This window comes from Gobio gobio (assembly GCF_949357685.1).
Source record: "Gobio gobio genome assembly, chromosome: 19".
NCBI classification, from domain to species: Eukaryota; Metazoa; Chordata; class Actinopteri; order Cypriniformes; family Gobionidae; genus Gobio; species Gobio gobio.
Window position 1 is genome coordinate 15,862,186 of NC_137112.1, and position 25,021 is coordinate 15,887,206.

General features: G+C 38.7%; 2 protein-coding genes across 3 annotated transcripts in view; both read left to right on the plus strand.

Moving 5' to 3' along the window:
• Positions 1-11,230, plus strand: part of syn2b (synapsin IIb) — a 115,324-nt gene extending 104,094 nt beyond the window's left edge. The window contains exons 10-13 of the mRNA XM_079844979.1: positions 2,146-2,298; positions 4,833-4,899; positions 7,438-8,140; positions 10,289-11,230. Of these exons, the coding sequence (XP_079701105.1) occupies positions 2,146-2,298; positions 4,833-4,899; positions 7,438-8,140; positions 10,289-10,418 (1,053 nt within the window). The 3' untranslated portion in view covers positions 10,419-11,230. The remainder of the gene's footprint in view (positions 1-2,145; positions 2,299-4,832; positions 4,900-7,437; positions 8,141-10,288) is intronic.
• Positions 11,231-13,837: 2,607 nt separating this feature from the next.
• Positions 13,838-25,021, plus strand: part of pparg (peroxisome proliferator-activated receptor gamma) — a 59,798-nt gene continuing 48,614 nt past the window's right edge. Inside the window, exon 1 of one of the 2 annotated variants that reach the window (XM_079844985.1) lies at positions 13,838-14,076. Coding sequence is in view for 1 of the 2 variants with exons in the window: in XM_079844984.1 (XP_079701110.1) it covers positions 14,158-14,203 (46 nt within the window). In the remaining variant the exon portion in view is untranslated. Of the gene's footprint in view, positions 14,077-14,107; positions 14,204-25,021 lie in introns of those variants that run through there. The other variant, XM_079844984.1, reaches the window with a different exon arrangement.

Here is a 25,021-nt window from a genome sequence, read left to right on the forward strand (position 1 = left end):
ATTTAAATCAGTCCATGTGAGAACAGTGGTATAATTTTAGTATTATAAAGCTACGAGAATATTTTTTGTGCGCCAAAAAAAACGAAACAACGACTTATATTGTGATAACCGATTTCAAAACACGGCATCATGAAGCTTCGGAGCGGAAACGAATCAGCGAGTCGAGTGTTTTGAAATCGGTTATCACTATATAAGTCGTTGTTTCGGTTTTTTTTGGCGCACAAAAAAATATTCTTGTCGCTTTATAATATTAATATTGAATTTATTTAATCAATTAAATATTGATATAAATATGATTTTAGTACATTAATGGATCTTGAGAGTGTAAATTACATTGATGCCTATGCAGGCCTCACTGGGCCTTCGGATTTCAACAAAAATATCTTCATTTGTGTTCCGAAGATGAACGGAGGTCTTACAGGTGTGGAACGGCATGAGGGTGAGTAATAAATGACATTATTTTCATTTTTGGGTGAACTAAACCTTATATAGAGGATATAGAGGTCTTGCATTAATATGTGCTTTATATAATAAATATTAGATTAGATTCAACTTTATTGTCATTACACAAGTACAAGTACAAGGCAACGAAATGCAGTTTAGGTCTAACCAGAAGTGCAATAGCAGCAAGTGCAGGATATACAATGGTTGCGTAAGTGCAGGACATAAAAATGTTCTGAATATATATAAATATGTATAAGTAGAGAGATGGTTATTACTATAAGCAGAACTGAATTTACAGATGAATATATACAGTGAATAAATATACAGATGGCTATTACTATAAACAGAATTTACAGGTGAATATGTACTAGAATATAATATACAGATGGCTATTACTATAAACAGAATTTACAGGTGAATATGTACTATGAATATAATATACAGATGGCTATTACTATAAACAGAATTTACAGGTGACTATGTACTATGAATAAATATACAGACGGCTATTACTTTGAACAGAATTTTACAGTTAGAGGTATACAATAATATGTTAGGCTAATATGAGGAATATAGCAGTGGATTAAGTTAGTACAATAAATTATGGACAGAGCTATCCGAAAGAAAGTGTAAAAGTGCAGTGGAAAGTGGTTGCATATTACAGTTAGAAGTACGGTGCAAAATGCAAATGTAAACATTGTTACTGTAAATACAGTCGGCAGTGCAAATGAGCATAATCCAGTTACGGTATGGTGGTGCAGAATGCATAAGTAAACAGTTGTTACTGTAATAAACAGTCAGTAGTGCAAATAACAAAGTGAAGGCAGATGTGAGGTAGGAGAGTTCGCAGTTTATGAGGGAAGTGGATCAACGGGGGTTTGAGTTCAGTAAAGAGACAGCTCTGGGGAAAAAACTGTTCTTAAGTCTGCTGGTCCTGGTCCGGAGGATCCTGAAACGCCTGCCGGAGGGCAGGAGAGAAAACAGTCTGTGGGCTGGGTGAGAGGAGTCCTTGAGGTTGCTGCGAGCTCGATGCAGGCAGCGTTTCCTCTGGATGTGCTCGATGGCAGGCAGTGGAGTCCCTGTGATGCGCTGGGCAGTTTTCACCACCCGCTGCAGTGCCTTGCGCTCCGCAACAGAGCAGCTCCCATACCACACTGCCACACAGTTGGTCAGGATGCTCTCTATTGCGCAGCGGTAGAAGTTCACCAGGATAGCCGAGGAGAGCTATATCCTAGTAATATGCATGATAATAAGCAACTTAATAAGCAACTTAATAGTGAGAATTGGACCCTGAAATAAAGAGTCACCAGTATTTTTGCCCTATTCACATGGGATGTCTTTATATAGTTATTTTATTGTTAAAGCGATAGTTTCTGTCATCATTTATTCAAAGAGATATTATGAAGAAGCCCCATTGACTCTATAGACATTTCGTTCTCTACTATGAAAGTCAATGGCTACTGCTAACTGTTTGGTCACCAACATTCTTCAAAATATCTTCTTTTGTGTTCAGCAGAACAAAGAAACTCATACAGGATTGGAACAACATGAGGATGAATAAATGATGACAGGTCTTTCATTTTTGGGTGATCTGTCCCTTTAATATTGCTTGTGTCTTGGATTCCCGCTGTATGCTGAGAACCGCCGCTGCTCTCTTCATGTGTGTGTGTGTGTGTGTGTGTGTGTGTGTGTTGGCTGTAGGTGGTGGGCTCTTCGATGCAGCTCATTGGTGAACACCAGCCTGAGGACCGTCAGCTGATCGCCGCCATCGTCCTGGCCAAGATGAACCAGGACTCAAGCCGCACAGCCGCTCGTTCCCCACAAAGACCTCCGACCACTGCACAACCTGCTCAAGTACGCCATCAAACACAAATGTTATTGGACTCTATGACACAGAAGGACGGGTTTCCATCTGACGCTTTATTAACATTAACACCACCATCGAGTGGTATAACAGTGCAGGTTGGCGGAGATAATGAGGAAATAATCATTAACCAGAGAAACAGTTCAAGGAGCAAAACACAAAGTAATGCTCAGTAATGTTAGTTCAGTGCTTAAATAATCATAGGAACAGGAAACAGGTGTGCAGGGAATCAGTCCAGGCACAGGATCATGGGAAATGTAGTTTAGAAGGGAATGGACTAATATTAGCAGAATTCGTAGCACTCATACAAATGTATATTCTCACTAAAACACAAGTATTGTTTGGTGCAAGAAATATGACAATAAACAAACATACAGCACATTGTGCAATTTTTTTTTGCATGTACAGGATTTTAACACTGTATTATTATCATTAACTATTAAACACATTTCTGTTAATTAAATAATAACCTGAATAATAATAAAGTTTAAATATTAGTTGGAAAAAAAAACATTTGAAATGTTGCTTATAAACTGAAAAAAAGTAAAAAATTATTAAGTGGACATAAATATAAACTAAAACTGAAACAAAAACCTAAATAATGTTAGGGGATAACAGTTTAGGACCCAAGACCAGTTGTGAAGAATGAAGACCAAGAGTCAGGAGTGCAATTAATTAAAGAAAAATTTACTGCAGAATAGTTTACCGTTTCATCAGCAGAAGCCAGCTTCAAGTCTCACAAGGAGTTCGTAGGCCGTGCTCCCTCTACCAGATTTTCGTACATACAGTTTCTCAACAGTTCTGCTTTTCAAGGTCTAGCTACGTCATTACTTCAGGTTGAATGATTCTGATTGGCTAAGAGAAAATAGATAGTCATAGAAAATGTCCACTCTTTGTCAGTTAATCAGATGCATGTCTCCATACATCACTTGTTGACACTTTCACCCCGGAATTAGGCACGTAATGACCTTCCAGGACTGGAGCAGGTGCCAGCTTGTCCAGAACAACATACTGTCACTACAACTCCCGTTGTACACCTTCAATTCTGATCTGTAACACAGAATACTACTCACATACACATATACACAGTTTCTCCAAGGTTGGAGTTGGTTGAGTTCTGACCAGAAAGTTTCCCAAAACATACTGATAACATGTGCTTTCTCTCAGTAAGAGGTACAGACAGTATTCACCATAATTATTTATTGTTTCAGTAAAAGAAAATATAAAATGAATAAAATATAATATAAAATGAAAGACAAATCCATATTTCATCTCTGGAAGCCGGGCTAAGTGAATAAGCACTGTTACTGCACTCCTGGCATGTTAGAGGTGTGTGATACCTCCCAAATCCAAACACACAACAACATGTTCTGTTATCAAATGTTAAGTGACACATCACACATCCCTAGGCCAGACCCTCAGTCACTCCTCAGAGACCAAATACTCACTTTAGAAAACATTAGAAGAAACAAACAATCAGTGGTTCTTTTGATTAAGTATATCATAACTGGAAAGAATAATTAAAAATCATTATAATAATATAGGATAAATATTGATTAATGCTTTGATTGTAAATTTTATTAGGATTAGGTATATTGAAGCGGCAAAAAATTACAAAAGCACATAATAAAATTACCAAAAATGAAACAAAACAAAAATAAAATATCACTGCTGATATTAATTAACAACATGTACTTACAATAGGATTAGATGCATGTATTTATGCATTTATGTATTGTTATTATTGTGGTAAGTACATGTAATAGGGGAGAGCTTGGCACAACCTAACGCTTTTTGACTTTCTCAGTTTGTGTCAATCCACTAAGGGTTCAGAGTATTTATTTATTATTTTTCCACATTAATTACACACATTAATTTCCTACCGTAAATATATAAAAAATGAATTATTAGTAGTAATATGCATTGCTAAGGACTTCATTTGGACAACTTTAAAGGCGATTTTCTCAATATTTAGATTTTTTGCACCCTCAGATTCCAGATTTTCAAATAGTTGTATCTCGGCCAAATATTGTCATATCCTAACAAACCATACATCAATGAACAATTATTTTTTCAGCTTTCCCGTGATCTATACATCTCAATTAAAAAAATTAAAAAAAACTTATGACTGGTTTTGTGATCCAGGGTCACAAATATTGAGAAAAGAGCCTTAAGTTGTCTAAATGAAGTCTTAGCAATGCATACTACTAATAATAAATTTTTGACATATTTACGTTAGGAAATTTACAAAATATCTTCATGGAACATGATCTTAATATCCTAATGATTTTTGGCATAAAAGAAAAAAAGATAATTTTGACCCATACAATGTATTGTTGGCTATTGCCACAAATATACCCATGAGACTTGTGAATGGTCTTGCGCTCCAGGGGCACAAATGTCATTTTTAGGCACTCTCTGTGTGTGTAGTGTTGCCCCCTGGTGTGGAATCAGCAGAAATGCGCTCAACATTGAAGCTTGAATGTCCAGTAAAACTGAGGAAGATTTCTTTGTGTGTTCACAGAGCGCTGCCTTAAAAGAAAGCCTGACTGACCCCAACAAGACCCTCGGCCAGCGGCCTCCTCCACAAGGTTGTTTACAGTACATTCTCGACTGTAATGGAGTTGCTGTCGGACCAAAACAAGTCCAGGCAAAATGATTTCCTCCGCCACAATTCCAGATAAATGGTTCAGCCCACAATAAAGCGAGCGCTCGGTTCACTGGTGCTGGTTGAGGTTAAGATAGTGACAGACGCAGTAGTTTGAGCTCGTGCTCTTCAGAATCTGTCTTGACTGTGTCGTTTTCCTGTACTGTTCACTTTTATGTCATTGTTCGCTTCTGATGGCTGCGTTCGTGTCCTTGTTAGTCGTGTGGTTTCAGGGTCAAGAACAATTCTAACTGTGCCTACGCAAAGTCCAGTGCTGTGGTGTCCGTGTGCTCAGTGTGTACTATGAAAGATTTGTACAATTTTTTCAGTAAGGGTGGTTCCTTATCGTCTAGCTTTCGAATGTGTGTGTGCGTGTGTGTGTGTGTGTGTGTGTGCTATACATGTGAAGTTGTTTTTTATTCAAACGTAGTGTTTGTGGTTTTGCATGAGTGATGTCCTCGTGTTCACATCTTAAATGTGTGTTTTTAAAAAATAAGACGTGCGTTTTGAGTATTTCCAGCATTATTTCTAAAGAGGTGTTGGAAGTTGTTCTTTCTCAAGGTTACCAAGAAGAAGTTATTACAGCCTGATGAACTGGTGATAATAACCATGAGGAGCCAAATACATCTGAAGGATTCCCTAATAAAACCGAATGGCCAGTCGATTTTAGGAATCATCAGGAACGTTCCAGAATAGAATGAGTCCATGACCTCTTGAATGTCAGATTACATTATATATCCTTCTGAGCAATATATGGAATATAGTCAAAATGGGTGAATCAAGAATTTCACCCCAAAATCAAAGATACAAGAACTTATATTTTGCATAATGAAAATAAAGCCTGTTTTAAAACCATTGAGGTTTTTTGTATTGCATTTGTTTTCATTATTTTCATGACGTTTAACTGTCTAATGAGAACGAGAATAACAGGGATTAAAACCTCAAAAGTAAATTGTCTGAATGCATTACAGTCATGAAAATAATTAAATATTAATGTGGCTTTATTTTCTTTTTGTAAAATATATACTCTTTTCTTTCGATGTTGTTGTTAAATGTGACCATGGCCATGTTTTTTATGACATTCACCCGAATAAGGCCGCAAATTGGCAGATCTCTTACAATAATCTTTGACTGTTGTAAAAACTGATTTGAGGTGCGTCATGAATGCAATGCACTTTAATATTGCTTATAGGTATTTTCGAGGTACCGCTTTTCAGCCATTCAGTGTTTTTTATGCAAAGACGTTCAATTAAATGAGCAACAATGAACAATGAGCTTTTCCAATTTTAAACACACAACGCTTGGTGTTCTTGGACAAGAGTCAATATGTTTAAGAGAGGGATGTCTGAGGTGTTTTCAGTGTAGCGCCTGTTCTGTATTTTGATGTTTTTAACTGTTTTATCAACATGAAAGATATGGTATCTATAACATGTGTTCAGAGTTTAAAATATGTCCTTATATTGCATGGGAACTGTTAACCTTAAGATCATTTGCATGCATTACCAAAGAGTGGAAAAGTCAGAAATATTTTTGTGTGTGAAAAGTCTAACTAATGAAATCAATGAATGTACTCATCAAGCATACTGAAAATAATGTCTGCCTTTGAACAATCAGATCTCTATGACTGTCCCATAGTGTGGTCCGAGTGACTTAAAACCCACTAACTTATGTTGATTAGGTTTTGCTGCTGCTTTAAATCCAGTACTTGGGTTATACCTGTGATTTCTGTCTGATATAGATCTAGTCTTTCCCCCTCATGTCCAAAGTAATAAAGCTCCCACTTTCCAGACTTACTGTTCTGTGTTACTGAACCTCATTTCAAAGTGAAAACCCTTTACGAAAGACGCAAACCTTTCAAAAGGGTTAAAGCTCAGTGTATTTTCATTCATAGTGAAATATCAGGAAACATTTATGCAAACAAGAGACACCTCACTCACAACTAGATCATTATCATTATCTCATACACAAGAGAACAAATAATCTCCCACATTTCCCTGCTCCTGCATGTATCCCAGTTGTCCTTTATGTTTGGTACCTATCCTAGATTTTATACAAAACACACAACGAAGTATATCTGGAGGCAAAACATCCAAATCAAGGCCAGGGATGAAAATTAAAAGAAACGCTGTCTTTGTTTTAAAGATGGCGCATGCAGCCTCTGGGTCTTGGTTCTTTTGTATGCATGATCTGTTGTTGTTATTACTCTTCACATCCTCACCTGTGATTCTGCTGCAAGCTAACCCTCCTGTCTGTTTCATTCTGCTTGTTTGGACTAAAAGCAATTTCCTTTTGCTTTATGGACATGACTATCCTTACCTTGGGCAATATCCTTTGTCTGGTTACTTTGGCCAGTCGTGGGGGGCGCCTCGATTTTTGATCATAAATCATGCAATGTTTCTGGTGCTGGATTTAAACCCTTCTTGCAAGCATTGGTGTTTACAAAATGTTATAATATGATGACTCTGTTTTGTACTAAACCTAGGGGGGGCAGTGAAACCCCAAGAACCACAGCCTAAGAGTCAAGAGCCTACACCTGAGCCAGTCCCTGCCCAGGAACCTGTGCCCAAAGCAGGCCCTACCCCGACTCTACCACCCACCACGCAGCAGCCCAAACCCCAGACTCAAGCGGCACCTGAACCCACTCCAGGGAAGCCAACAGACCTGCCCCCGAAACCCCAACCCCCGAAACCCCTGCCCCCAAAGCCTGTGCCCCCAGTTCGGAGGAACTCCAAGCCTAAGATCCAGCCGAAGCCCCAAACCCCACCTCCCACCAAGGCCCACCCAAAAGCCCAACTGGTTGACGCAGATCAGAGTCCTGGTCAAACCCAGCCCGATCCAGTCCCTGCTCCAGAGCCATCCCCAGCCAAGGGTCCTATTAAACCCCCGTCCCCAGCTAAACCCCAGCTCCAGCCTAAACCAGTGCTCAGAGAGCAAGCCAAACCTGAAGGCCGAGCTCAGACTGCTGCTCCATCTGAAGGACCCTCAGCACCGGTTAGAGCAACTCCTTCCCCTGTTCCTGTTCTTGCTCCTGCTCCTGCTCCTGCTCCTGCTCCTGCTCCTGCTCCTGCTCCTGCTCCTGCTCCTGCTCCTGCTCCCACCCCGGACCCGGACCAACCCTCCCAATCCCAGCCTCCTGTGGAGGAACAGCCGGCACCCCAGCAGAAGTCAACCCATCCTCTCTTGAAGTAAGAGTCTTTTCACTATTGCGTCAATGCTTGGAGATCATTTGCTGCAAAGTGTGTCCACTTTATTTTGATAAACCACTTAATACATTCTACTAACTACAAGTAACTTTTTCAACTACATGTCAACTACCAGTCATTGAAGTATTAGTAGACTGTCTGCTTAAAATCTGCTAACTCTTTAATTTGATGCTCCCTAATGGCGAGTTAATTTTAGCCTCGATTTTCATTCACCGACAGGTTTTGCGAAATCGCAGACAAATGCCCGAAATCAGAGTTAGTTCAACTGAGTGACAATCACGCAGTGTGCATTTACAAAGATGCGATCGGAGGGAATCGAAGCAAGATACAGAGCAGCGGGAAGTTCAGGGAGGAGTTATAGACAAGAATGTCAGTATTACAGATAAGCTTTACAGTTATATCAAACAGAAACAAAGAACAAACATTTGCTTGACCAGCCGCAACAGCAGCACAGTGCAACATTATCTATTTACCTCCAACTCTCTGCAAATCGGCGAACAGACAATTTGGATCGCAAGCTTCTTGCGGGCTATCATTTTTAATAACAATTCCAATCTCGTGCGAGAACTCAGGTCTCAAATGTGCGTAATCTTGCATGAGTTCCTTATCACTTCTTGAGTGTGTTTGGTTGTGAAACGTAGTTTGCGGACCGGACAGAGTTGTCTGGATTCTTCCTATTGTTAAAGTCATGCAATGTGAAAGCCTCTGTCGCCGATCCATTGTGCAGTGTGAACACAGCAGCGACTGAATGCTACCCCAGATACTCATGCAGTGTGAAAAGAACAGTGATCTGACGACTTTGAAAATCGTGGTGAACTCGGCATAACAGACATTCTAATGACTATAAGTGACTTTGCAAAGGCGTTTCAACTTATTCTACTAACCCTAAAAAATGCTAGGTTGTTTCAATCCAAATTTGGGTCAAATATGGACAAACCCAACCATTGGTTTAAAATTGTAATTTTTAATTTTTTTTTAGTACTAATACTCTAATGAGAGTTAGTTTATGTAGTGTCATGTAGCCAGACATTCCGACTCATGGCAGAAGGTTTGGAATAAATAACAGCTTTCATTGGCCGAGGACTAACTGACTGACATGCAAAGCAACCAATCACAGTTCGCTTTGTTCCGCGTCATGCTTAGGGGCATTAAAATGTAACATCAATGTCCATGAGTCTATGCCACAAACTTCAAATACTTTTGAAAATCCAACGTTTAGTTGATCCTGATAAGCGCTAATTGGCACAGATATAAACATGACGGCTTTTTCCATAAGGGGGTTTGGCATCTCCGTGGGTTTGTTTCCGGGGGGACTGTTAAAGAACGCGACACACAGGATGGAATTCAATCAATCATATGACGACTTCAAAACTCCTCAAGTGTTTCCCTTTTTGTGTGCCTTGTGCATCAGACGTTCAGCCAATGGTCTGTGACTTCTGAGACTAGTTGACATGTAGTTGTTTATAGTCAGTATAAAGTCTAAAATGGACTATTGAAATAAAGTGTCCATTTCAGCAAGAAACCAGTCTGCAATTCCTAGGGGTGTGCAGCCATTCTCCTGGAGATGTCAACTAAATCCCATCCCCTTTTTGAATGCTATTCAAAAAGTACGGCCTATGCTGGCGGTGGTAAAATATTAACTTAGTAAGCCGATACGCCAAAGTTGAAGAAACAATGCAAATCAATTCTCTTGCATAGACACTATATTTTCAAACTCAGCTCCTGGAGGGTCACAATCCTATAGAGTTTAGTTCCAACCCTGCTCCGACAAAATAGCCAGATCAGGTGTGTTTAATGAGGGTTGACGCTAAACTCTGCAGGACTGTGGCCCTCCAGGAACCGAGTTTGGCACCTGGTCTAATCCTAAAGTAGCATAGTATGCAAGTAACTTCCTGCAGGATTCAGCTCTGTTCCACCACACCTTCTTTGCACTTCTTTGAACCCGAATCCTGCGATTGGTCCAGTTCAGAGTTGCAATCTCTGCAGGAAGGTAAATCTCCATGAGCGGGATTGAGCTCCTTGACCTTCAACACCTTTGTGTTCACTGAAATTAGATGACTGCCCAAATGAAGGCGTAATCCCAAGGTTAGATGATCTAATTTTGCTTCTGCTTTGTCCGCTGTTTTGCAGCAAATCCCAGTCTTTGACCAATGCCTTCAACGCCTTTGGCGAGACCTTCCGTTCCAGCAACGAGGACGAAACTAAGGCGGAGACCATCCGAAACTTGCGAAAGTCTTTTGCCAGCCTGTTCTCTGACTAACAACACAATGGGTGACAAGGGGTGGCCAGGGACTCGACTGACAGAGATGCATCCTGGTCTGAGGTTAATTCCATGTAGCTGTGTACATTTAACCCCTCCTCCCAACTCTGCTGTAATTATCCGAGTGTTACTTAAGAAGGTTAGCGTGATGTACAGTGATTGTTCTCGCGAGATGTTGGTGTCTACATTTTTGAGTCAAAACACTGGGATTCATATGAGGAGGGGATGGTTCTAAAGTGATCAGTTACAGGAGGCCGGGGAATGCTGAAGTCGTCTATAACCCCTCGATGTTGTAGCTATATCATGTTCTCTTTTCCCAGAGACAAATATTTGTGACTAGTTTCCCCTGTAGTGTGTGTGCGTGTGTAACTAGTTGGTGTGTTGTAAGCATTAGCCAGTGAGACATTAGTCCAACAATACCTCGGGATCTTTATAAAAGCACTTTCCTATTCAAGTTTCCTACAATAATCAATGCTTGGACTGGTCGGTTTCAACACAGAGGTGGGATTTCAGTGGAACGCCTGGTGTTTTAGCGACATAGCTTGCATCCAGTACTTATCAACCTGTCAAGATATTCATGAGTGCCATGTTTATAGTATATCTGCATATCGTATCGTACTGTGCGTTTAACATCTCAGTTTTGAATTTAATTTTTAGAGTTTAATTTTTTGAATATATGTTTACTCCGGCGTCACACTGTTCATGTTGTGTTTTCTTTGTGCACAGTGATAATGCTTTGCATGACCCGGTGATGATTGTTTCCTCTGTACAAGTGTCAATAAACATGTGGCGCATCATTCCACTGACATACCGTTTGCAGTCTGCCCATTATATGTGCATTCAGCTCTTCAGTACTGTTATGCATGTATTCGTAACCTTTTGGCAGTATGTGTTTGTTTCTTCACATTTTTAAAGCCAAAGGACCCAATGAGTAAGTGCAAAGACCAATGCCCTGGCCATTTGGTTTTCAAAAAAGGAAATTCATGATGTTTTTCTTCTTCAAATAAACCTTTAATCTCATCTGAGAGATGGTCAGCCTGTTTATGAATCTTAGAGAATATGAGTTCCCAGAAGGTGGCAGTATGTGACAATTCTTTTTTTTTTCCCGCTAAATGTTAATGGTTAAAATGTCATCATATTCCATCCAGCAAACTAAACAAATCATCTTTTCAAGTTGTTTACTCTAATTTGACACAAGACTCGAGAGATGCAGAGATCCGATAATGATCTAAATCTACAGAGAAAAACACAAATACCTGCAAAACTATAATTCAATATTATTTCAAAGGGAATGTCAATAAGGTTTGTGTCAGTCAGTATGTAATTATAATCTTGCTAATGACACTGTAGGGTAGAGTAGTGGGGGGGGGGGGGCATGGGGTAAAACACACCCCTACTGTTCTTCCCAAAATACACTCTAAAAAATGCTGGGTTAAAAACAACCCAAGTTGGTTTAAAAATAGACAAACCCAGCGATTGGGTTAAATATTTGCCCAACGCGCTGGGCAGTTTTATTTAACCCAACTATTGTTTAAAAAATACTATATGGCTGGCTTAAAATGAACCCAAATTGGTTGGAAATTAAAAATCAGACACATAATTACTAGAGGCAACAATAATAATCAAAAGGTGAACATTTATTAAATTATTAGTTAATAAATGTGTATTGCTTAATTATTATTAATTAAACATATTGTTAATTTATTAACCATATTAATAAAAGATAAATGTTAATTAATAAACATATTAATGCAAGTTAATTTCCAACATACTTTGGGTTCAATTTAAGCAAGCAATACAGTCATTTTTAAACAATATTTCAGTTAAACAATTAACCCAACCGCTGGGTTAAAACAATCCAATTGCTGGGTTTGCCCATTTTCAACCTAACTTGGGTTGTTTTTAACCCAGCATTTTTTAGAGTGTAACCACTCGATAAAATCAAGATACATGTTTTTGTTGTTGCTATGGACTACATTTGCCAGAGTGATGTAGAAGTTCACCGCAAAGTTTACACTGGTGACGCACCTGAGAGAAAATGGATTTCATGTTGTGATATAATCTTTAACAGTAAGAAAAAAACTTTTTTAAAGCTTGTTGTTTTGCAGAACTGTGGTTGAATAAAAATATTTGGACTTTATATTTAAAAATGACCTCACATTAGCATTAGCTAGCTAGTTAGCCAGCCAGTTAGCATCAGCTAACAATATTTTTCAAAAAGGTTGATTTTCAAAATGCTTCATTAATAAATATTCATATTTATCTACTGTTATTTTGGCTTGTCTTTTTTATTTTAATCTAAAGCTTGTAGCCTACTCTGATTTTGCTGTAAACGTACTATAAAGCAAATTGCTTTGTCAGAGTGGGGGCATTTTCCCCCACCTGTGGTACAAATTAAAATTTTGTTAAAAACTCTGGACATTTTTCACAGTTGGTTTATAATGTATGCCATTGTCACTGAAAACTAGGGTTACTATTCTAGACACATTTAACTTTTGCTTCACAGAAAAAGTTACACTGTCCTTAAGGGACTCTTCCCTAAACAAAACCCATTACTCAACCGTCAGTCATATGACTAATGAGGCTATTGACTCTCGTTACGTCAGAAATAATCTTTATTACGCATTATCAACTTGTGATCGTGTAAAACAATGATGCAATAAAACTATAACATCAAAAAAAAAATCGCTGTGTCATGGCTATGCAAGTAAATTTCACGAGTCAGAACGGTTTGTGTCAGATTTAGAGAGAAAGTGAGAGAAACTGGCCACTCTGAATCTATTCAATGTTGCAAAATATGATTTGAGTTAACTGTTTGCAAGCTTACGAAGCTACAGCATTTCCACAAGTGAAACTTTCTTTAGAAAAATTCCTAAGGTGTTGCTATTAATTATTACGTCATCTAACAGCTATCAATGCAATTCATAAACGAGATTTGGCTAAATGCCAAAATTGCCAGTTTTCGTGTTTGGAGACTTTTTCGTGATTCGAGCTGACAACACGTGTGTAGTAATATCGGTATAGTTATGGAAAATACTAATTTGGCGTTGATTTCTTTAGCTCTTCCGCGTTTCTTCATGTGTTCCAAAGGTGTTCCAGATGGGAGGAGAAATAGAGTGGCGGTGTCCCAAAACACACGGAGCTTCCTAACTAGACGGCATTATCATTTAAGCCATTTTAGCATCTTTTTGAATATTTTGTAATATTTCTCTAAACCAAAAATTATTTCTAGTCTGTTTAATAATTTGTGGCCATCACATGTAGGCTATTTGAATATAGTCTTTAAATTACAGAATACATAGAATAATCAAATCTGCGTGTAGGCTTTTGTTTAATGCACGGATCATTTTTATAGACGCGTGCGACATTTTAGAAGTGTGTGTGTGAGAGAATGAGAGAGAGAGAGAGAGAGAGAGAGAGAGAGAGAGCGCAGTTAATCCCTCAAAATGCTGTCTAGATAGACAGCTCGCTGTGTTGTGAGACAGCGCCATTAGGTCTGGTTGGCCCGCGCATCTGTGCGCCTTGTTGCCTCTCCACGCGCACTGACTGCCGTGTCTGTATCCTCACCAACCCGAACCTGTTGCGCGCGCCGGCCGGACGGACAGCAGAGGACAGAATCTCTCACGCGTCACTGAACTCCTCCACAGCCCCCCTACAGGTCAGTGCACTTCCAGACCACCTCTAGTGAGCAGCAGGTGAACACTCAGAGAACAGCTCTGCTCACTCACTGCACACACACATGCTGCACAGACGCTTCAGTATCAGAAAAACATCCTTCACTTCGGGTAAGTGTGAACTAGGAGAATATAATATCACTATAAATAGGCTAAGGATGTGGGAATAAACTGATAAGTGTGTGCTTTTAGTCAAAACACTGGGATGCTAAGTGTGCTTTTAGTTTAGAGAATTCATCAGTATTTCCAGGTCTGATGTGTCTTTTAGTGGAAAGCATTTGAGTGTCAAAGTGAAGAATTGACAGTAAATATTGATTATCATAGAGGCCACAAAACAGTGAATGCATTATATTTAATTATTCAAATAGGTTAAAATGATAATGATGACAAAATTGTGTTTATTTGTGCCTGTTGGAAAATGTTCAACAAATCACCAGCTGATTCAAAGAAAAGTGCTTGTTCTGAAAAACAAAACAAAACTATTATTGATGTCATCGTTTGTTTTATCGTTCTCTTGCTGGAGTTGCTATATATGCAAAATATTCTTTACTTTCAACTTCATTGTAAACAGACCTACATTTGATTTTAAACAATAAGCTGAGATTTGGATTTTGCAACTTTGCCAGAGTGTCTGGTATCAAAGTTTGTAACGCTTTATTTTACAGTGTTCTTGTTACATATGTCACATGTACTTATCATTGTAAATATGCATAATTACATGCAACAAACCCTGATCCTATAGTTCATGTAGTTAATTAATATTTCGCAGTACTTTATAATTACACTGTAACAATGGCACCGTGAAATAAAGTGTAACCTCAAAGTTTTCACCGAAGTGACAGTTTTGATCTAATAGAGCCTTTTCCAAACTAAGAATGGTTTTTGAGTAAAAGTGCTGCAATGCTTACAGGATTTTAATATGATTGCACAATATTAATTTGAACTCAGTTTTTATCTGCCGAGATGAACACGTGTTATCGCTCCTTAACATACAGTAAATGAAGGCTGTGTTTCTACATGTTCTAAGGCATGAACTACAGTAGCAGATCCGTAAAAAAGAAAAAAAATCACATGTTTGCAGTGTAAGCAGTGTTTAATTCAAGATATAAAGTCAGATTCTTGTGACAGTTACAATAACTGCTCACGCACAGCGTCTGGCCTGCTGGTATTTTAGGAAATCAAAGAACCGTATGACATTTATGATGCAAACACAACTTGCGAAATTAATATGACAGAGGGGTCAGTAAATGTCTGATTCTGCTTTCTGAGGTCAGATTCAGATTCGCTGTGCTTTTGCATAGTAAACTAATTGTAAAAGTGGGCGAGAACAAAAAAGAAAAAGAAAAACAGAAACTGAAAATGGAAATTGAAAAGTTTGTCATTTGGACTCAGAGTTATGCCCGTAAAGGTTGTGTGTTTTTGTAATGTGTTGTATGTGTGTTTGAGTTCTGTTTTCTATTTTAATATGAATTTTTCATTACCAACTGTATTAACAGTATAACAATTTAAATGAGTTGGACTGAAATGAACATGAATTGAAAACAGTATAAAGTCTCTTTGATGATCATGTTCTTTAAAAACAAAAAATGGAAGAAAAAGACTGTGACATTTGATCAGTCGCCTATCTAAAAGATTTCTTCTTTTTTTGTTTTACATCCTAAAACTTTCTTTGTTTAAGTGAGAGTTTGAATCCTATTTTCCGTGTGGTTTTGTGTTTGAAAGCTCAGGGACTGTCCAGTATGAGTGAAACACAGATGAGACGGTTATATAACTGACATGCACCGTGATGGACTTTACACTGTTGTCATAAATGTAAAGTGTGGAAATCGCAGCAGAAACCCTGTTTACACTGATTTTAATGGTAAAACTGCTCGTCACTTTGTGCTGTACTTTGCTCATTTAGTTTTGGTGCACTGAAAACGACCGAAGCACACAGGCTTTGCAGTAAAGATTGCTTTTGTGTGCGTGTGTGTGTGTGTGTGTGTGTGTGTGTGTGTGTGTGTGTGTGTGCGTTCACAGGAGTGGCTGTTTGATTTCAGCGTAAAGATGATGGATTGTGTCTCTTTTGAAAAGGCTCAGATATGCTTTAGTGTGTTATCTTGCACGTGTTCCTACACAGATTGCTGGATTATACAGAAGCATTTACTTCATTAGGGGCCATAAGCCGCACCTAAAGACGCCTCTAGTTCAATGGGCTGGAACTTCAGCTCCGAGAACCAGTTACGGCACCATTGCATGCGTGAAGCAGATGTATCTGTGGGTTGCATATGTATATAAACGGTGTGTGTGTGTGTGTGCTTTACCTCTAGTGTTGATTTACTGGTGTTTATGGACTTTTTGGTAACACTTTATATATAATGCATTATAAGAGTATACATTTTGCCTTTTATGTTCTCATGAATAATTATAACCACAGTAAAAAATACACTAATTCTTATATATTCATTGAACACATTGAAACACATGCAAACAACCCATTTCAGATGTAGCAATCTGCAAATATAATGCATTTTAACTTTAGTTACAATTATATATGAAAATATATAATGCATTGTAATGTACATTATAAATACCTTCAAAATGCATTATACATAATTGACCTGCAAGTCGTTGGAAATACTGGTTAACCTAGTTTTTTGTTGTTGTGACAATTTCTCATTTATGGTCATGAACATGCATGCAAAGTTTTGACACACACACGCTGATGTGTTGTGGAATGAGAACAAAATGTCTGACGATTTTGATGTTTGCAATTTCATGATTAACCGCAGCTGCACAGACCCAAAAGTAAAACAAAAAAATGGTTACAATGCTGTTAATATACAGGGTTTCCGCGTCTTAAAGTCTTAATTTGACCTTCCACAATTTAAGGCCTTAAAAATGTCTTAAATTGGAGCAGAAAGTCTTAAGTTCAGTATCATGGCATAAAATCAGGGCCCTGTGATTTCTGTGATGTAGAAAATGTGGACGGAATCACAAATCCATTCATAAAAACAGAATTTACTGTATAATGCAGAATGACATGGAATTGGTCAAATTTTGGATGAATAAATCAAAAGTAGGTCAGAACACATAAAGGGACAGTTCACCCATTAATGAGAATCCTGTGATCATTTACGCCCTAAAGTCGTTCCAAACCCGTCAGACTTTCCTTCATCAAATAAAGCCATCGAGTCTCTTCATAACATCTGGAATAATCCGCTTGATCCGTATGGATCAGTTTTGCGAACTTTCTGAAGCATCAGTGGAAGTTGCTTAGACTGTCAATGGAGGGGCAGAAATCTTTCCCATTTCATTAAAAATATCTTCATTTTTGTTCCGAAGATAAACAAAAGTCAGTCAAATTTAATCTAACTTTTAAAGCAGAGTCCAGAAAAATTAAAACAATAAACAATAAAACACAAATAAAACATTTCATAAGGATGTCCATTAAATCACATGCACTGCAGAAAATGATGTTCTTCCTCAGGATTTTTGTTTTCCAGCACAAATTCAAAACATCCTTAAATCAAGATACATTAATGACATGCAAAATGAAGAAATGAAGTCTTGTTTTCTGAGAAATTGAACAAAATTAAGTGAGTTTGCGTTTAAAACAAGAACTAATTTCTGCCATCTGGTATGAAAACTGCTTACTTTTGAATGAAGTTGATTTTTCTGAACCCATTGGCAGATATTTGTTCTTGTTTTAATCATAAAATTACTTTCACAAGACCACAAGATTTTTGTAAAAAATAATGAAAAAGTAATGGAGATCTGTTGGAAATGGTATTCTCAAACTCTGAAGTGTCCCTAATACAACTCATTTACATTTAGAGAACGTATTGATGTATTTTCCCTTCAATTTATTCCTAACATTGTCTTTAATGGGTCTTATAAAGGTCTTAAATTTGCCTTTCTAAAACCTGCAGAAACCCTGTTATAATATTCTTTTTTATTTTTATTTAAGAAATTGTAAAACAAATTACTAAATATAGTTTTATACATAATTTGTTTGTTGTAGTTGTTGTAATGTGTAAGAAGTATTAATATTAAAGGTATTTAATAGGTATTTTCTGTTTTTACCCGATTTTTGTTTTTATTTTTCATGAACTCAATTAGGGCCATTTTGACCCGCAACATAAAAATCATAGCCAGAATTTGATTCAAGCATCATTTGTTTATTCCCACCTATCAAATGAGCATATGGTTTGCCGTCTAAATTTGCAAACAATATTTGTATACTGATGTTTCACACGTATGGAAAATGACATTAGAATTCAGAATTTGAACCTAAAGTCTTTGTCAGTGATGTTTTTAATGTTTTTCCTTCCTTATCTTAAAGCGACGGAGACATATTCTCATAGACGGTGAGCTATACGATTTAATTGCATTGATCAAGTGAAATTGGAATGAATTCTGTATGCTTTGAGTTTTCGGACTGAATGTTGGTTTTGTGGTTTTGTGAGCGCTTCACCCTGAAATCGGCTCTGCTCGTGTGCCATGAATATGAGTATACATTCTTATCTTCTGCTCATTTAATTACAACTATGATGCAATGTGACAATGTCCATAAACAAGTGTGCGATATGAAACGGGTGAAGTCCAGGGATTCTCAGAGATTCACTCGTATCAGAGACTGTAATTCACACTGTCAGAAAGACACTAAACATTCAGCGCTGAAGGTTTCTGGAAACTAGCTCAAAGTCGCTTCCCAGTAGCTCCGTCGGCGCATGTTTTCAGTCATGATGTGACCGAAACTAAACCTCTCCCCCCTTTCCTGTCCACCTCGAGGAACAGGGAAGACCCTTCCTCTCATTTCACGGGATTTGGACGGCGAAGGCCTTGACAGAGAGCATGTTCCTTCCTGATCCGGTTAGGAAGCTCCACACAACCCTCAGGAGAGCCATCCACCATTAACTCATTCCTATTAAAAGTAATCGGGAGAAAGTTCGTGTCCTTAGATGTTGTGCATGTCGAAATCCTTCAGAAGCTTCACAATTCAGCTTGGGTTTTGCTCAAGTCCCTCGTGAATGTTTGGCCTTAACATCAGGACAGATTGTTTGTCCTTTACTCAGATGTTTCTGGGGGGTTTAGAAACCGTGATGAATCATATGTGTTGGACCCACTGTTAATAATGATGCTCTTCCTCAGTGTTTCTGTCAGGTTTTCCAGCTCAAATGTCTAATCATTCTTAAATCAAGATATATACTGGAGAAGCAAGATATCTGGGGGGGAAATCATCAAAGTGAGGTGAGTTTGTGCTTAAAACAAGAGCAAATATCTGCCAATGGAGCCCGAAAAATACAGTTAATTCAAAGAGAAAACACGATTCTTTTTCTATCTCCATTGGCAGATATTTGCTCTTGTTTTAAGCACAAACTCACTTTACTTTGCAGACTCAATATCTTCTCCAGTAAATGTGTCTTGATGCAAGAATGTTTAGATATTTGTGCTGGAACATATTATTCACATTTAGGATCATAAAAGTGACTGTAAAAATGAATTAATTCAACACGTGAACAACCTAATTTGAGTTTTCCTCTCGCTGTCTGTTTATTAGAAGCACAGTTTGTATCGATGCTCTTCTGTGAAGAGAAGTGGAACCAGTGCAGTTTTGAGTGAGAATGAAGCAACAGGAAGTCATCTGGCTAGCCTTACACCTCATAGCATGACCACATGATACTTAGCTGTCTGCACTTTTGCTGAGGCTGTGAAGTGTCAAAACTGGCCAAAAAAATTCTTTAGTTCCTGTTAAATTTACTAGAACCACAGAAATAGCCACTCACTTGCCCATTCGCTCAAGTCAAAAGTTCAGTGTGCCGATCCCACTTCATCAAACCATTGAGGATCTTCCCTCAGGAAAAGCTCTGGCTGTTGAGGGTGAGCCGCCGTGCCGTTTCTGTCTGGTTTTGCTGGATGTACTTTTATAACATGTCTCGGTTTAGGTGCAGAGTTTGTGTGCCTGTTATAACTGTGAATTGAAACTTGTCATATCGTCTGGACAGCTATCAACCAAAGTGTCGAGACTGTGACGAGATTTTGTCATTAAATTAGTTAAAGATAATTATTTCAAGCAGTCGTTCTTTAATAAACTGAATTTCGGAATGATGATTAATTGCTTTGAAAATCTCTTTTTTTAAGTTCTAAGAATGTTTTTAAAATGTTATTGTATGTTTCTTCTTGGTTGTTGGAACGTTCAGGAAACATTCCATTCTATCATTCTTCAGACACTATGGGAATGTTACATTTGAATGTTCATGGAACGTTCTGAAACAAGTTGTTTCATTTAAAAAAATGTTACTGGAAGAACATTGGTCCCACTTTATATTAGGTGGCCTTAACTACTATGTACTTACATCAAAATATAAGTACAATGTACTTATTGTGTTCATATTGTATTGCAAAACACTTTTGCTGATATTGAGGTGGGACACGGGTAAAGTTAGGGACAGGTGTGGTGGAATGGGTAAGTTTAAGGGTAAAGTAAGGGACAGGTGTGGTGGAATGGGTAAGTTTGAGGGTAAAGTTAGGGTCAGGTGTGGTGGTATGGGTAAGTTTAGGTAAAGTTAGGGTCAGGTATGGTGGTATGGGTAGGTTTAAGGGTAAAGTTAGGAACAGGTGTGGTGGTATGGGTAAGTTTAAGGGTAAAGTTAGGGTCAGGTGTGGTGGTATGGGTGGGTTTAAGGGTAAAGTTAGGGACAGGTGTGGTTGTATGGGTGGGTTTAAGGGTAAAGTTAGGGTCAGGTGTGGTGGTATGGGTGGGTTTAAGGGTAAAGTTAGGGTCAGGTGTGGTGGTATGGGTGGGTTTAAGGGCAAAGTTAGGGACAGGTGTGGTGGTATGGGTGGGTTTAAGGGTAAAGTTAGGGACAGGTGTGGTTGTATGGGTGGGTTTAAGGGTAAAGTTAGGGTCAGGTGTGGTGGTATGGGTGGGTTTAAGGGTAAAGTTAGGGTCAGGTGTGGTGGTATGGGTGGGTTTAAGGGCAAAGTTAGGGACAGGTGTGGTTGTATGGGTGGGTTTAAGGGTAAAGTTAGGGATAGGTGTGGTGGTATTGGTAAGTTTAGAGGTAGGGTTAGGGACAGGTGTGGTGGTATGGGTAGGTTTATGGGTAAAGTTAGGGACAGGTGTGGTGGTACAGGTACGTTTAACGGTAAGGGTCAGGTGTGGTGGTATGGGTGGGTTTAAGGGTAAAGTTAGGCACAGGTGTGGTGGTATGGGTATGGATAAGTTTAAGGGTAAAGTTAGTGACGGGTGTGGTGGTATGGGTAAGTTTAAGGGTAAAGTTAGGGACAGGTGTGATGGTATGGGTATGGGTAAGTTTAAGGGTAAAGTTAGGGACAGGTGTGGTGGTATGAGTAAGTTTAAGGGTAAAGTTAGGGACAGGTGTGGTGATCTGAGTTAGTTTAATGGTAAAGTTAGGGACAGGTGTGGTGGTATGGGTAAGTTTAAGGGTAAAGTTAGGGACAGGTGGGGTGGTATGGGTAAGCTTAAGGGTAAAGTTAGAGACAGGTGTGGTGATCTGAGTTAGTTTAATGGTAAAGTTAGGGACAGGTGTGGTGGTATGGGCAAGTTTAAGGGTAAAGTTAGGGACAGGTGTGGTGGTATGGGTAAGCTTAAGGGTAAAGTTAGAGACAGGTGTGGTGATCTGAGTTAGTTTAATGGTAAAGTTAGGGACAGGTGTGGTGGTATGGGTAAGTTTAAGGGTAAAGTTAGGGACAGGTGTGGTGGTATGGGTAAGTTTAAGGGTAAAGTTAGGGACAGGTGTGGTGGTATGGGTAAGTTTAAGGGTAAAGTTAGGGACAGGTGTGGTGGTATGGGTAAGTTTAAGGGTAAAGTTAGGGACAGGTGTGGTGGTATGGGTAAGCTTAAGGGTAAAGTTAGAGACAGGTGTGGTGATCTGAGTTAGTTTAATAGTAAAGTTAGGGACAGGTGTGGTGGTATGGGTAAGTTTAAGGGTAAATTTAGGGACAGGTGTGGTGGTATGGGTCAGTTTAAGGGTAAAGTTAGGGACAGGTGTGGTGGTATGGGTAAGTTTAAGGGTAAAGTTAGGGACAGGTGTGGTGGTATGGGTAAGTTTAAGGGTAAATTTAGGGACAGGTGTGGTGGTATGGGTAAGTTTAAGGGTAAATTTAGGGACAGGTGTGGTGGTATGGGTAAGCTTAAGGGTAAAGTTAGAGACAGGTGTGGTGATATGGGTAAGTTTAAGGGTAAAGTTAGGGACAGGTGTGGTGGTACGGGAAGTGACAACAGTGTAATTATAAAACTACATAAATTAATTACAGATGTCATTACATGCAGGACATTTTTAAAATGCATTGTATCAAATGATTAATTTAAAAGTTAGTAAATAAGAGTTAAAGGGTTAGTTCACCCAAAAATGAAAATTCTGTCATTAATTACTCACCCTTATGTCGTTCGAGACCCGTAAGACCTCCGTTCATATTCGGAACACAAATGAAGATATTTTAGTGTAAAGCTGATGGCTGAGAAAGGCTTCAGTTAGGCCTCCATTGGCATTCAGTACACTTATACTCCCAAGACCGATAAAAGGCACTTAAAATGTCATTACAAAGTCCATCTCACCACAGTGACTCTACAATAATCTTACGATGCGACGACAATAGTTTTTGTGCGCAAAAAAAATCAAAATAACACCTTTATCCAGCTTGTTATTGCCTTCCGTGTGTGCCTCCACGACGCATGCGCGAGAATATGACGTAGCGCCGGGGCTCGGGATTCCATGAAATGCACACTCTAACCCCATTTTGAGCACTACGCTGAGACCTAAAGCACGATCAATGTAGAATCCAACAGCTGAGATACGCGCGTCTTCCTCTGATTGTAAACAAATCACTTCTGGGTCATCTGTCCGAACGCCGGATCTGCGTCATATTCTCGCGCATGCGTCGTGGAGGCACACACGGAAGGCAGTAACAAGTTGGAAAAAGGTGTTATTTTGATTTTTTTTGCGGACAAAAACTATTGTCGTCGCATCGTAAGATTATTGTAGAGTCACTGTGGTGAGATGGACTTTGTAACGATGTTTTGAGTGCCTTTTATCCGTCTTGGGAGTATAAGTGTACTGAATGCCAATGGAGGCCTTTCTCAGCCATCAGCTTTCAACAAAAATATCTTAATTTGTGTTCCGAATATGAACGGAGGTCTTACGGGTCTGGAACGACGTGAGGGTGAGTAATTAATGACAGAATTTTCATTTTTGGGTGAACTAACCCTTTAAGGCCAACTATAAAGTGGGTCCAAATCGTTTGGGTAACACTTTAGTGCGGGCAACACATTCACTATTGACTACGATTTTTGCCTATTTAACAGTTAGTAAGGTAATTTTTGTAGCATTTAAGTTTAGGTATTAAGGGATGTAGAATATGGTCATGCATTAATATGTTCCTTGTAAGTACTAATAAATATCCTAGTAATATGCATGATAATAAGCAACTTAATAGTGAGAATTGGACCCTAAACTAAAGTGTTACCGATGTTTGTTCAGAGAACTTGCCTGATGGGCTCATGTTGCTCCAAACCTGAACCACTTACTTTCTTCTCCAAAAGACAATAAAAATATATTTTGATGAATGTTGATATCCAAACCGTTTTGGTTGCTATTGACTTCCATTATATGAACAAAAAAAAAACCTTTTATGTTCCTGAAAGTTTGTAATGACGTGAGGGCGAGTAAATGATTAGTATTCAATATTTTTGGTGCTTTTCTGAAATATTTCCGTTAGTGCTTTACTGGTCACCATTCATTCATCATAGTCTACGTTTAGAGATTTTATAATGTTATGCATCATAAATGCTGATGGCTTGCTTTGTTATGCATGGGATCTCAAAGCACTGTGCAGAATTCCCCTGCTGAGCTCATTTGTGAACACGTCAGAAAAATAAATCAGGGTCCACTCGTGCCATGGTGGAGGGATTCATGCCAGCCTACCTGAAATGTGGTCAGAAATGTGTACAACGCGTCACCTCCATCAAAGTGGCACATGTGTGCTTCGTAAAATCAGTAGTAGCCGAGTGGGCGTCCAGACGACTTTACTGTCTGGGTAGAGACTCATAGTGAGAGGGCAGGGGTCAGGAGGGAGCTGAAGCTCAGCGCTGAGGTCAGGAAGTCATGTGTTTCTGGATCTTCTGAGCTTTGTGGTCAGGCTGGGTCTCCCCCTCCCTCTTTCTCTCTCTCTCTCTCTCCCCGCCGCCCACGACTCACTCCTCCAGCCTCCTTCTGAGGAAAGAGTTGCATCAGGTGATGCTTGTCTCAACTTCTGTAGATTAAAGGAAATGAAAATCGTTATCCACGCAACCTCAAAACAGCGATATTGATTGTTATGATATCTTCGAGAGCAGGTGACTGATGTAAAGAAGATATGATATGACATTCATAACAGTTGCTGAAATTAAATATATTTATTTTACATAATATTTACTAAATCGGACAAAAAAATGTACTTGATAAATAAACAGATTTACTGTCAAACCCAAATGTATTCTGACACCTTCAATATTTTCTCACATTATCACAGTTTATTCACTATAGTTTAGAAAATGGTAATACAATTTGCCAAGAACTCGGTAATACAATTTGCCAAGAACTCAGATTTAGAACAAATTCATCTTGATAATATCAGATAACTTTGATAGAAAGGGATGTAATGGATTACAATCAACCAATCAGCGGTTAAATTTAAGGGCACAATATCCAATATAATACCAATTTAGGTCAACCAATGACTAAGCAATGCTCCATTTTGTTCAGTCTGTGGTGTCAAGAAAACTCTTCAGAAAAACATGTCAGGTCGGAATCATTTTGATCCCAAATCTTTACTGGTAGTCACTGTATGAAGACTTTTTGGGTATAATACGTCACAGTGTACTTTATTTTGCTAGCCTCACTGACAGAAAGGTGTCCTGCACACACTAGTGAAACATTATATATG